The sequence below is a fragment of the Bos grunniens genome, chromosome 1 (assembly GCF_055505025.1).
Source record: "Bos grunniens cultivar Pamir isolate PY7600 chromosome 1, Bosgru_T2T1.0, whole genome shotgun sequence".
Lineage (NCBI taxonomy): Eukaryota > Metazoa > Chordata > Mammalia > Artiodactyla > Bovidae > Bos > Bos grunniens.
In genome coordinates, this window is record NC_141165.1 from 31,856,974 (window position 1) to 31,869,317 (window position 12,344).

The window sequence follows — 12,344 nt, forward strand, 5'->3', positions numbered from 1 at the left end:
AGTCACTAAGTCGTGGCCGGCTCTTAAGACCCCATGGACTGTAGTGGGCCAGGCTCCTCTCTCCATGGGGATTCTCCAGGCAAGAATACTAGAGTGGATTTCCATTTCTTTCTCCAGGGGATGTTCCCTGGAGATCCAGGAATCGAACCTGGGTCTCTTGCATTGCAGTCGGTAAACCGACTGAGCTACAAGGTAAGTCCCAGGACAGTAAAGGACGTTTTAAAATAATGTACTAGCGAACACAATTGTACTTTATAACAAAGTTTTATTAGGATTAAGTCAAATTAGAAAACTTCATGCTCTACCGCTTGCCATATTTATCTGGAATGACCAGGATATTCTTAGCTGAGTAGAAAATAATTTGTGCCCTGGATTCTACCGTTTAGAAAGCAAGAGGATTGCTGTGCATAGCGGCGTACCCGGCACCTCCATGGTTCGTGTCGAAAGCCTAAAGACTCGTCAGCAAAGCATATGTTACTTTCAAGCTTTGGGCCCCACGAAGATGCTCACCCTCAGATGCAGACTCTTCAGAACCTGGGCACCTATGACTCGGGCTGCCCTTTTTGGGCTGACCTTTTTGGGGTCTGATATGAACATCTGTTATTTCAAGAGAAGCTGGGTTTGAGGTATCTTAATGGCATAAAGGCACAGGTCGTGCAGCTGAATTAAAAGCTGTTGTGTTGGTCTCTCCGCCACAGGCCACGAGCCAGTCTTGTGAGGAGGGTGCTGATGCTGTGTCCTTGGCGCTGCCGGGGGCGAGGGCGGGGGCCGGGTGGGGGGGCTCTGCGCATGCGCAGTCCTGCTCTTCTAGCTCCCGCACCGCGCGGCTGTTCTCAGGTGGAACTATAATTGGAGAGGAGCCTGGGCTATGGGATCTCATCGCCCCACAGACAGAAGGACCTGCCACAGAGCCAGGAAGTGACTCGAATGCAAGCAAGGATAGGAAAGCTGAAACCTGGTGCGGGGAAGAGAACCCCACTGTCCCTGGAAGGGGTCCCGCCAAGGTGGAAAGCGGCATTGCGTTTAGTGCGGAGTGCTTCCCAGCTATCAGGAACCCACCCCTTCAAGTAGCGGCAGGAGCCGCTTGAAGATGATGCCCAGGAGGACAGGGGTCCCCACGCACCAAGGCCATCAGCAGTGGTGTGGAGCACTTATCTGCACAAATAGCCCTGGATCACTAGGAGCGAGTGGGACCCTAGGTTCTAAACATGAAAACGTGTCACTTCCTGAATACATGGGTATTCCCTTCAGCTTAGGAGCCACGCGTTTAAGCTCAGAAACTCTTTTTAAACAGAGTTTTAAACCTCTCCCTAATGAGGGAATAGAATCTCAAATCTGAGGGAAGGGTCAGGAGAGCTGTACACAGAAAGAAATACCTTGCAGACACAAGAACAACTGTTTCATCCTTCCAGCAACTAGCCGCCTGTCTCCTATCCCCACACCCCCCACCCCCCCACCTTCCCCAATTCATTAATAAAAATGGCACTGTCTAAAACTTAAATCAGTTGCCTAATATAGAGGGATGATAATAAATTCTCATTTCTGTGGGCACCAGAGGATGTATGTTTTGAATCTCTCCTTTCTGCCCTTCATATACTTTCCAGCCTCTTTCCATGCACTTGGCCTCATCAGCTTGGCTTATATTCCTCAGTGAGCCCTGCATGACCTGTGATCATGTCTGCGCTGTTCACGCCCATCAGTTCATCTGGGATTGACTAGGAGTTTTCTCAAGCTTGAGTTCATAGCTTCCCAGGCCAAGGTCCCCCTCGTAAATGTTTTCCTTGCTTGGAGTCTGGGGTGAAGCTTTCTGGTCCTCCCTGGGAGGGTTGCAGGGTGAGGTGCCTTGCTCCTGGTAATTCATGGCAAGCTCATCCTGGTTTACAATGCATTCATCATCCTCTTTGAGATGTTCCTAGATTTTGGAGAGAAAGAGAGAGAGTTCACTTGATAAAAGCAGAAGACAATGGCAGTCCTGCAGTATAGGAGAACAGGATGTTCATTTTCGTTTTTACACTGTCCTGTCTTGACTTGGCTGAAGTTTCTGGTATGCCGCATATAACCTTTTCCATGTCCGCAGGAGTTGTGAAACATTTCTAAGATGACCTTGAAGATGGACATCATCACACAATCATAAGAAGTCTCCAAGTCTCATCAGTAAGAGAACGTGTGCCAATTGAGCATGTCTGTGGGTTAAATAAAATGCTAAAGAGGAGTTAGAATAAAATGCTATCGATGTTTTGAATGGGTATCTAACCTGGATGAGAGGAGTTTTTAGAATCGTTTGACCTCAGAGTACAGAATGATTCCCAATATTGGTTTTGGAATGCACCAGTATTGGTTTTAATATTTTAACTCAATGTCTGCTATATTTTCTTTGAAAAGTTTCAAATGGGATGAGTATCCCAAGGCTAAAAGTGGTTGGAAGTTTCCATGGTGGGTAATGGTGGAAACCAACTAGATCTGGCCAATTAAGTTGTCCTCCCCTTGAAGAAAAGGAATTAAAATCTCAAGTTTTCTTTCATTGGCTTTGGGAAGACATCACAGAATTCCCTGTAGAATGAGCCCTGGTTAGGTGATCTTAGGTCAGTGGTTTCGAACTTCAGCCTGTACAGGAATCACTCCTTGAAGCCCAGATACTATTCTGAGGTGGGGCCTGAGAATCTTTGTTTAAAACAAATTTCCAAGTGAGGCTGAAACTGCTGGTCCAAGGACACACTTTGAGAATCGCCGGCTCAGGCTGTTGTGTTTTGAGCACATCTGAGATCTGAGATGACTTTTCTCTGTTTAGACATGGGGTCGGCCACCTCCAAGGGTGCCACAAACTCCAAGATTCTGCTCCTCTCCCATCTCTGACACTCTGATGTACTGGGAGGGAGTCTAATTGCTTCTCAGCATTTTTTTTTATTCTACTCCCTTCAGCTATAAGGCACCTGGCCTGATATTCAAAGCCTCAAAACAGCAGTTTGTGAGTTCACATTACTTAGTCTATATTTTTCTAAATTCATTTTATGGTTAAAAATATTGGTGACAGTAAAAAATTGCATTTATGAAAAGAAGAATGAGCCCACATCAGCAGCAATGGAAAAGAAAAGAGAGAAGCTTCTTGGTGCAGTGAATTTTAAGAACTGTATGCTTCCTCCTCAAGGAGGGAAGAAATAGCCCCAAGGTTCTGGGTTTTATCAGTATTCACCAAGCCTGTCCCTCACGAGATGTTTACTCACCCCATAGGCCTGAGGACTGGTGAGCAGTCGGGAAATTGGGCCACACCATTCAGGTAACGTGGTGGTCAGTGGAGGACCAGAGTGGGTTAGAATTGGTTTCAGGTATCTGTGAGGCCTGTTAAGGAATACTTGCCAAGAGGAAGTCAGGATTGAGTTTCTCACATAGCACAAAACTTTGCATGCAGTGAAAGATAGTTATTTTTACCTTCAAATCCCCTACTCTCTCACTGAGGAAGTAATGTGGCCTGCACAAATTTGCTATTTATGTTCTTTGATCCCCACACTTTCCCAGCCCTCCTGGTAGTCTTTACTCATGGGGAAATGACACCCGAACCAGCCAATGTCAGACAGGTGTAAGTGGTCCTCTTCTCGCCTCTCCTACTCAATGTCTCCTCTGCTTAGAGAATATATTCTTAATAATTATTTGAAATAATAGCATAAAAGATTGTGTTTTCCTAAAACTGCACACACAGCTTAAACCACTAGTAATTTTCACACAAAAAAGCAAGAGGCATTTCATAAAACATTCCCTCATTTGAGAACTGGGTAGTAAACACAGATTTTGCCAAAATAGTTATTTTCACTATTCAACACAGTCACTTTATACTTCATACATCAATGCATTGCCATACAAAATTATGTAAATAAGCTGGAGCTAGGTTTATTCTACTGTCTAATACCTGTCTTTCTCCTATCTTCGTCCCAAAGTGCTCTAACGAGTTAAAAGAAAAACCTATTTATCTAAAGCCTTTAGGTTTCCCTCCAATCTAGCAATAATGAAATCCCTAGAGGCTGCCGCCTCACGTTGCCTTTTTTTTTTTCCCTCCCAGAAAGGTAATGAAATTATTTCATCATTCCATCAGAAACAACTTTCAAGCTTTGTATTATTTCCTCTGCTGGAGAATAGTTCACCTCGTCAACTTTCTGAAATGCTTTAATAAATAGGGAGAGGGGAAAAAAAAGCATTTAATGTTGGTCCATGAAGATGCACACTCACCCCCAGGCACTCAAGAGAAGATCTTGGTGGAGGCTCTACTGGAGCCCATCCACGGGTGGATGACACCACTCCATCATTCCAGGATGCCCTGAGTGTGTGGGACAGAGGGGCATGCGGCTGGCGGAGGCCAGGAATCTACTGGCCTCTGGCTTTGAATCATTCACCCCCACAGTGGGGACAAAGCAGGAGAGGCTCATGAACACAGCCTAGTTACGATGTGAGGAGAGCGATTGAAGAGATACTTAAGAGGGTCTGTGATTGCAACTGTGAGCAGAAAACTTGATGACTCCTTTCAGATGCTCAGCTGTTGTGCTCAGTTAAGGATGGGGAAGATATTACAGTTCAGCGCCTGGCATTGCCTGCGACATCTTGCAAGTCTACCCACAACTCTGGAAAGCTCTTGATGATCTTCCATTAATTTTTATTACAGAGTGTTATTTCCTTCATTTTATGGATGAAGGCATTGAGGCCTAAATATATGATGATTTTAAGTAATCCAGAGGCTCCCTTTGCTATCTGCATCCACAAACATCATATGCTAGCAGAAGGGAATTTCTCAGGGTGGGATTGAGTATGTGACCAGTTGGTTCTTCATGGAGAAAAGCTCACAGACCACACCCCTGCTGGTGAGCTGTGGATCCGCTCAGGCAGGAGCATGTGGTCTAATAGGCTTTATGGTGTGCATAGGTCAGGGGAAAAAATTTTTTTTAATAGGGAGCTGAGATGGAGGATACACACACACACACATATACCCACACACAAACATATAAGTGGAGTGTAAGTCAAGGAAAATTCAGCCAATTTTATTTCCAGATGGAAAAGTGACAGATTCCCAGGTGGCGCTAGTAGTAAATAACCCATCTGCCAATGCAGGAGACACAAGAGACGCAGGTTCGGTCCCTGGGTCAGGAAGATCCCCTGGAGAAGGAAATGACAACCCACTCCAGTATTCTTGCTTGCAGTATCCCATGGGCAGAGGAGCCTGGGGTTCTACAGAGGAGCTACAGTCCATGGGATTACAAGAGTTGGACACAACTGAAGTGACTTAGCAAGCACAGCACATAAATCAAAGAAAATCCAGCCAATTTTATTTCCAGATGGAAAAGTGACAGCAAATAAGCAACATTTTTAGCGAGACTGTGTAAGTAAAAATGGGGTTTGTCAAGGTTCTAAGTCTAGGAGAGGCCTGGGAAACTTCCATTGTTTGAGATTCTCAATATGCTGAAAAATCAAAATTCCAAAACCATGTCAAAAAAGGAAAACACAAATTTAAAATTGCACGATGAACATTTTCTTCTTTTCATCCTGATGTCATTGCTCAGTGGCTCAGTTGTGTCCGACTCTTTGTGACCCCATGGACTGCGACATGCCAGGCTTTCCCATTCTTCACTATCTCCCATTTGCTCAAACTCATGTCCATTGGAATCAGTGATACCATTCCACCATCTCTGGATCCTCTGTTGTCCCCTTCTCCTCTTGCCCTCCATGAGGTATCTCTTTAACTCTCTGTGTCTTATTATTGGAGCTAACACTTAATCACTTTCTTTGTGGCTTTCTGTGAATGTGAGGCCTGGACCAAATGGGCTACCATTTGGCCCCTCTGGACAGGCTCTGGGATTCCCAACTCAGAAGACTTGCGTACAACTTGTAACTCTGCCCCTTCACTGACTCTATGACCTATGGTCTAGTGACTGACCCCTGTGAGCCTCAAGTATTGCTGTGAATGTTAGCTGATATAATGTGGGAAAATGGTGTTGGACTCTCTCACATGCCATTCAAATGCTATTTTATAAAAAAAAAAAAAATTCTTAAGTAATACTTTTTGGAGAAAGTGGTGTGTTGATTGTTGTTCACATAACACAGGAGAAATGATGCTAAGGTAGAGATGAGAGAATGGCACTCAGCCCTTGGTGTGGTATCAGGAGTCACAAGCTAGTACTTAGTGGTTGGAAACTTTAAACTGCTCCTGTACCAAAAATAGCTATCTGGGTTAAACATTATTGTATGGGGGGCTGGTATCAGGTGGTAGGTGAGAGGTAGGATAATTTGTTGTCATAAAACTCTTCTTCTAGGAAACTCATGATGCCATTCTGGCTGTGTCTCAGTAGCTTCAGGTCAAAGGAATAACACATACATCCTGTGGCAGTGAATGGAATGTGTAAGTGCCATCCACAGACACCACGTGGAGCAGGATCTATGTTTGCCAACATCTTAGTTTGCCCAGAGCTTGCCATATATAATGTTATGTGCTCAATGGATGTTTATTGAATTTGTGGTCTAGGGAAATATTCAAAGGTGCTTTGAGTGATGGAGGTAGATTCTGGGTGACTATGCCAAGGGAAGAATGAAGGGGGCAGATGACAGCCAACAGATGAGGATTTCCTGAGGATAAAAGGCTGAGGAAGGTCAAGTCAAAACGGACTTCTTGGGACTAAGATCTTAGACCAATGGGACCATGTGGTAATGGCACAAGATAAAGTGGCTAGAAAACAGCCATCGTATTTCACTTGCTTGATCATTCATTTGTTCCTTCACAGACTCACATGTTTTTATTTTATGTGCAAAGCTAATGGGGTACCCACATAAGAAAATTAACAGTTACAGTCTGGTGGCTCATATGCTGAAGAATCTGCCTACAGTGTGGGAGACCCAGGTTCAATCCCTGAGTTGGGAAGATCCCCTGGAGAAGGGAATAGCAACCCACTCCAGTATTCTTGCCTGGAGAATCCCATGGACAGAGGAGCCTGGTGGGCTACAGTCCATGGGGTTGCAAAGAGTCAGACACGAGTGAGCGACTGTCACTGTATAGACTGCAAAGTGTTTTTGCCATATATTCTTGTCTCTAGGTGGTGGTCACTTTGAGGGTAGGGCTGTCCCCTTCACCTGGTACAGTGGTTGATATATTTTAGATATTCAAGAAATAGTTGTTGAATTGATGAAGACAGTAAGCTCAAAGAGAATAAAAGAATTGCTCAGTGGAATCCAGCCAGTTGGGCTTGAGATCCCAGACATTTCCATCACATTGAGCATCTTCCTTCTGTTACAGAGACACCAAGTAACAGGTCTCATCTGATTGGATAACTGATTTGGAATGGGGGAAGCAGTGACTTTCTGAGTTCTTCATTGCTGAGCAGGGTCTGGAAAGTGGCTAGATCACCAGGGTTACTGGAATTATTAAAATAGTAAGAAAACTCTTTTGATTTCCAGAAAACCCCTACTGCTGATTTTGCAAACTGGGTTATTTTTCTTATCAGGTTCTAGTATATGTTTGGAGACAGAGAGATATTCCCCACTGGGTACTTTTGGTACAGCTAGTTTTGCTTTTCTAATAAGTTAGAAATACATCGAGATGAAATGTTAGGCTCTAGGGGGGGAAAAAAACCAATGACTTTTCTCATCTTTAAAGGGCATGAGTTTGGGAATAGCAGTTTGGTTTAGGAGATGTAAGTAAAAGCTGGAGCTCTACCCAGAATTTAACACGCGTGAAATAGGAAAGACAATTAACTCAGGCCAAAAGAGAAAATGCATCTGCTATCAGCAGGTCCAGACCTAAATTTAGTGCTTAACTGAACTAACTTCCAAAGTACATGGTGACATTGATTTCTCTCTTCTGTTCGTTTTTGCTTTGATTATTTTATTTATTTAAAATTTTTATTGGAGTATTATTGTTTTACAATGTTCTGTTGGTTTCTGCTGTACAACAAAGTGATGAATCAGCCATATGTATACACATATCTCCTTCTTGAAGCTCTCTCCCCTCCCACTCACATCCCACATCTCTAGGTCATCACAGAGCACGAAGCTGAGCTCCCTGTGCTATACCGCAGCTTCCCACTAGCTAGCTTTTTTACGCCTGGAAAATCCCATGGAGGGAGGAGCCTGGTAGGCTGCGGTCCATGGGGTCGCTAAGAGTCGGACAGGACTGAGCGACTTCACTTTCACTTTTCACTTTCATGCACTGGAGAAGGAAATGGCAACCCACTCCAGTGTTCTTGCCTGGAGAATCCCAGGGGCGGGGGAGCCTGGTGGGCTGCCGTCTATGGGGTCTCACAGAGTTGGACACGACTGAAGTGACTTAGCAGCAGCAGCAGCAGTGTGTATTTGTCAATCCCAATCTCTCAATTCTTCCCACCCTCCCCTTCCTCACTGTGTTTACACATCCGTTCTTTATGTCTGTGTCTCTATTCCTGCCCTATAAACAGGCTCATCTGTAAAATGTTTTGATTATTTTAAATCATCATTTTTTGCCCATTGTCTTTGGGGTCTCAAAGAGTCAGACACGACTGAGTGACTTTCACTTTTCACCTTCATAAAACTACGTCCCATTTGCTGAGACCCCACATGGTTCTTTACTCAGCATCCATGAACAGAACTAGCAGAGGACATCCCCAAATTGTACACATCCTGTCTTTCTTTGATTTCAATGTACAAATCACACCCTTTATGCTTTGTTTCACGGGAAATGGGGGCTGACAAGTTGAGTGTGTGCCCCCTCTTTCCTTTGGATTTATTGGATTCTGTAATTAGACACTCACTGTCTTGCCATCTTGCCTAAGGATGTGATCAACCATTCTGCTAAGTTGTCCTTGAGGTTCAGGTTGGAGGAAGGCTTTAAGAGTCCAACCAAAGCCCTCCTCTTTAAGCTGTTTCATCACTCTCTTCTCTCTTGCTTGACTTCAGTTCTGTACCAGGCACTCACAGGGAACATAGGGATGAGATCCTGTCCCAGGAACCACTCTATTTCCAGAACAATCTATCAAGATGGCACCTTGTCCTCCTAGGCTATCCATGAAATTCTGGTTTAAAATCAAGGAAAAGGTAGAAACCTGCTATTCACACACACAGATGAACATGTATACCTTTGGTTGACAATCCTAACCTTTACCATTCTCGAGGAAATGGCCCTAGATAACTGCTGGGGCAGAACGGAAGTCTGGATAAACATTCTGATGAGTAAGCAGAACTGTCTAGAATAAGCTAGCAAGGAGTGACTGTAACCCCCTTCAGCTTGATCTTTGAGTTCTGCCACTCATGTGTCTATTTGGTCTCCCTTCAAGGTCAATGTGTACATACTCGCCTGATAGCATTTATCACATTGTCCTGAAGTTAATTGTTTACATCTCTGTCTCCCTCTTTAGATTCTAAGCTCCCTGAGGGCAAGGATGTGTGTGTGCGCATGCTCAATCTGTTCAGTCGTGTCCAACTCTTTGTAACCCACCAGCCTCCTCTATCCATGGGATTCTCCAGACAAGAATACTGAAGTGGATTGCCATTTCTTTCTCCAGGGAATCTTTCTGATCCAGGGATCAAACCCACATCTCCTGAATTGCTTGCCCACTGAATCACTTGGAAAGCCAGAGGGCAAGAAATTTATTATTAAATAAAACCTCTTATTGTAAAATGAAAAAGGGATACATCAAACCTCAAAAGCCTAATGTATTGTATCTTAGTGGAAGCTTCCAGATTGCAGGAAACAGAACTATGTGGCCTAACCCTTGAAGCCCTTTCCAGGTGTGTCATCCTAATCAAAACTTATTCCTTTCCCCAAAAGTAACTGTATCCTGACTGTTACACTAATCACTTCTTTGAGTTTTTATTATAGTTTTGTCACTTAAATGTGCATTCTGACACACTACAGTTTGGTCTTGCCTATTTAAAAAATGTATTATGTCTTTTAATCTATAGATTACTCTTCCACCCTTTTCTTTATAATTTATCTGCTGAAGAGCTTGGGCCATTTGACCTGTGGAGTTTCCCATAGTCTGAATTGCTGGTTGTAAACTCATGTGCAACCCATCATGTTCCTCTGCCCTTTGTATTTCCTTCAAATTGCCAGCTGGATCCAGAGATGGGATCAGACGCAGATTCTATTCTCTCCCTTCAGCAAGACTCAAGAAGGCACAGCATATCCGGCTGTCTCTCTCTGTGTGATCTCAGCAGCCACTGACGTGTCATACCTACATCTATTTGCTCACTGGGATGTGCAAACAGTGAAATTCTAATTTTATCTTTTTGTTCTTTTATTAGGTAGAATACTTTTATAAAGAGACATTTTTCATTTGTCCTGTTGGAATGTTCGGTGGAATAGTCAATATAGGAAGGGCAAAATAAATGTTTGATTTATTCCCTCTGTTTACTTGTTTTCCAGATAATGATTGGTTATGACTCCCTGAAAATGACTTTTTCTTTGCTTAAATATCATCATGAAGTAATGAATTTAAATGAATTTGACTGACATTATTATCATCCCTGAAGCTCAAACTGAAGCTTTTTGGTCAATGGGAATCTTCAGATTGGCTTCTGAGTCCTATTGACATAATGCTAGTATATTTGATAGCTTCCTTGTCATCTGTATGACAAGTTGTAGGTTCATCTTGTACATTTCCTGTTTTGGACCTCAAACCAGCTATTTCTACAACATTCCTTGGTGTTTTTTTCAGTGAGAGATGGTATTTTAATACCACAATCTGGGCATCAAGGGTTGCAGTATACAATGGGGTGCTGGTAAATGTGTAACAACTGACTCACTAGAAAAAAAGGGCAGATTTGTAGCATTTCCCAATTTCCACAGTGTAAACACTCCCACTATGGCTTATTCTAATATATCAACATGCAGTCATTAAATGTTGATCTGGGCAAGATGTGTACAACCTGTTCTTACCAGCTCTTGTAAACCAGCTTCACCACACCACTGGTTATATATCTCATGAGTTCCTATGGATACTTCCAATTCAGTTCAAGAATTTATGATTCTCAAGTATATAGGAAATGGATAAAATTAGAATATCCTATAATGACTCATTTATTTTATACATAGTATTATAGTAATCTCATAATAATAATAATACCACCATAATAATTACAGAATATGGATATTTTATAATATTTAAACATTTCTGCTTATCCTTCTGTCATTCTGCTGCTGCTGCTGCTAACTCACTTCAGTCGTGTCTGACTCTGTGCAACCCCATAGACGGCAGCCCACCAGGCTCCCCCGTCCCTGGGATTTTCCAGGCAAGAACACTGGAGTGGGTTGCCATTTCCTTCTCCAGTGCATGAAAGTGAAAAGTGAAAGTGAAGTCGCTCAGTCGTGTCCAACTCTTAGTGACCCCATGGACTGCAGCCCACCAGGCTCCTCCGTCCATGGGATTTTCCAGGCAAGAGTACTGGAGTGGGGTGCCATTGCCTTCTCTGTCTGCCATTCTAGCTTATTAAATAAAGAAAATCTACAGTACAGCTATACATAATTGTGCTATATTTACACAGTCAGAACATATAACCACTACATTCTATATTCTCTCTCAGACCTCATTAAATCTGAGCTCTACAGGTAACTATATATTTAATGCTCACCTTCAGGCCTTATGTCAATGTCTTTCTAGTCATTTGGATTGTCTGAAGCTTGTTCTTTAGTAGATTCCTCAGGAAGGATTCATGGGAACGTTCTCTGAGTTTGTGCATATTGATAATAGTGCCCTTTATATATTGCAAGTCTGTTTTCCGGAAATAAAATTGTTGACCTATGCTTTCTTTAGTTGATTACTTAAATATGTTTTTATTTTCTTTTGACGTAAGGAATTGCCCCTGAAAAGTCTAATGAAAATATAATTTTCTTTCCCTTATAAACCATGTATTTTTTCTTCAGATGCCCAAAGGACTTTTTTTTTTTAAGTTCATTAATTTCACTAATTTTCCCTGATATTTGTTGTTCCTAATTGATAGTCTCATGTACATCGTGTGCTCTTTCAGTGTGTAGTTCCCAGTGTGTTAAGTGTGTTGTGTTTCAAGAAAGTTCTCTTGAATTAGGACTTCTCTTGTTTCCTTGCTTTTCTTTTCTTTTTCAAGAATTCTTTTTTGTCTGAATGTTCAGTCTTCTTTACCTGTTTTCATTTTTTTTCACTTTCTCTTAAACCTTTAAAATCTTTTTTCTTCATTTCTTTTTAACTTAAAACACTTTCCTTTTACCTGAAATTTCTCCTAAGGTATTATCCATTGTGTTTATTTGCTTGTGTAGCCCTTCTGATTTGCTATTCATTTCTGAAATATATGTTTTTAAACTTTTAAATTGTCTCCGGAGTTTTTTCTTATTCTAATTTATTTTGTTCTTTCATAGCTTGTATCATTTT

General features: G+C 42.4%; 1 protein-coding gene across 3 annotated transcripts in view; it reads right to left on the minus strand.

Annotated features, from left to right (window-relative positions):
- Positions 1-245: 245 nt before the first annotated feature.
- The window catches only part of SLC9A9 (solute carrier family 9 member A9), a 660,343-nt gene continuing 648,244 nt past the window's right edge, over positions 246-12,344 (minus strand). For all 3 annotated transcript variants that reach the window (XM_086385315.1, XM_086385488.1, XM_086385409.1), the window contains exons 15-16: positions 3,222-3,327; positions 246-1,912 (exon numbers count right to left, since the gene is read on the minus strand). In XM_086385315.1, the coding sequence (XP_086241441.1) occupies positions 1,697-1,912; positions 3,222-3,327 (322 nt within the window). In that variant the 3' untranslated portion in view covers positions 246-1,696. The remainder of the gene's footprint in view (positions 1,913-3,221; positions 3,328-12,344) is intronic.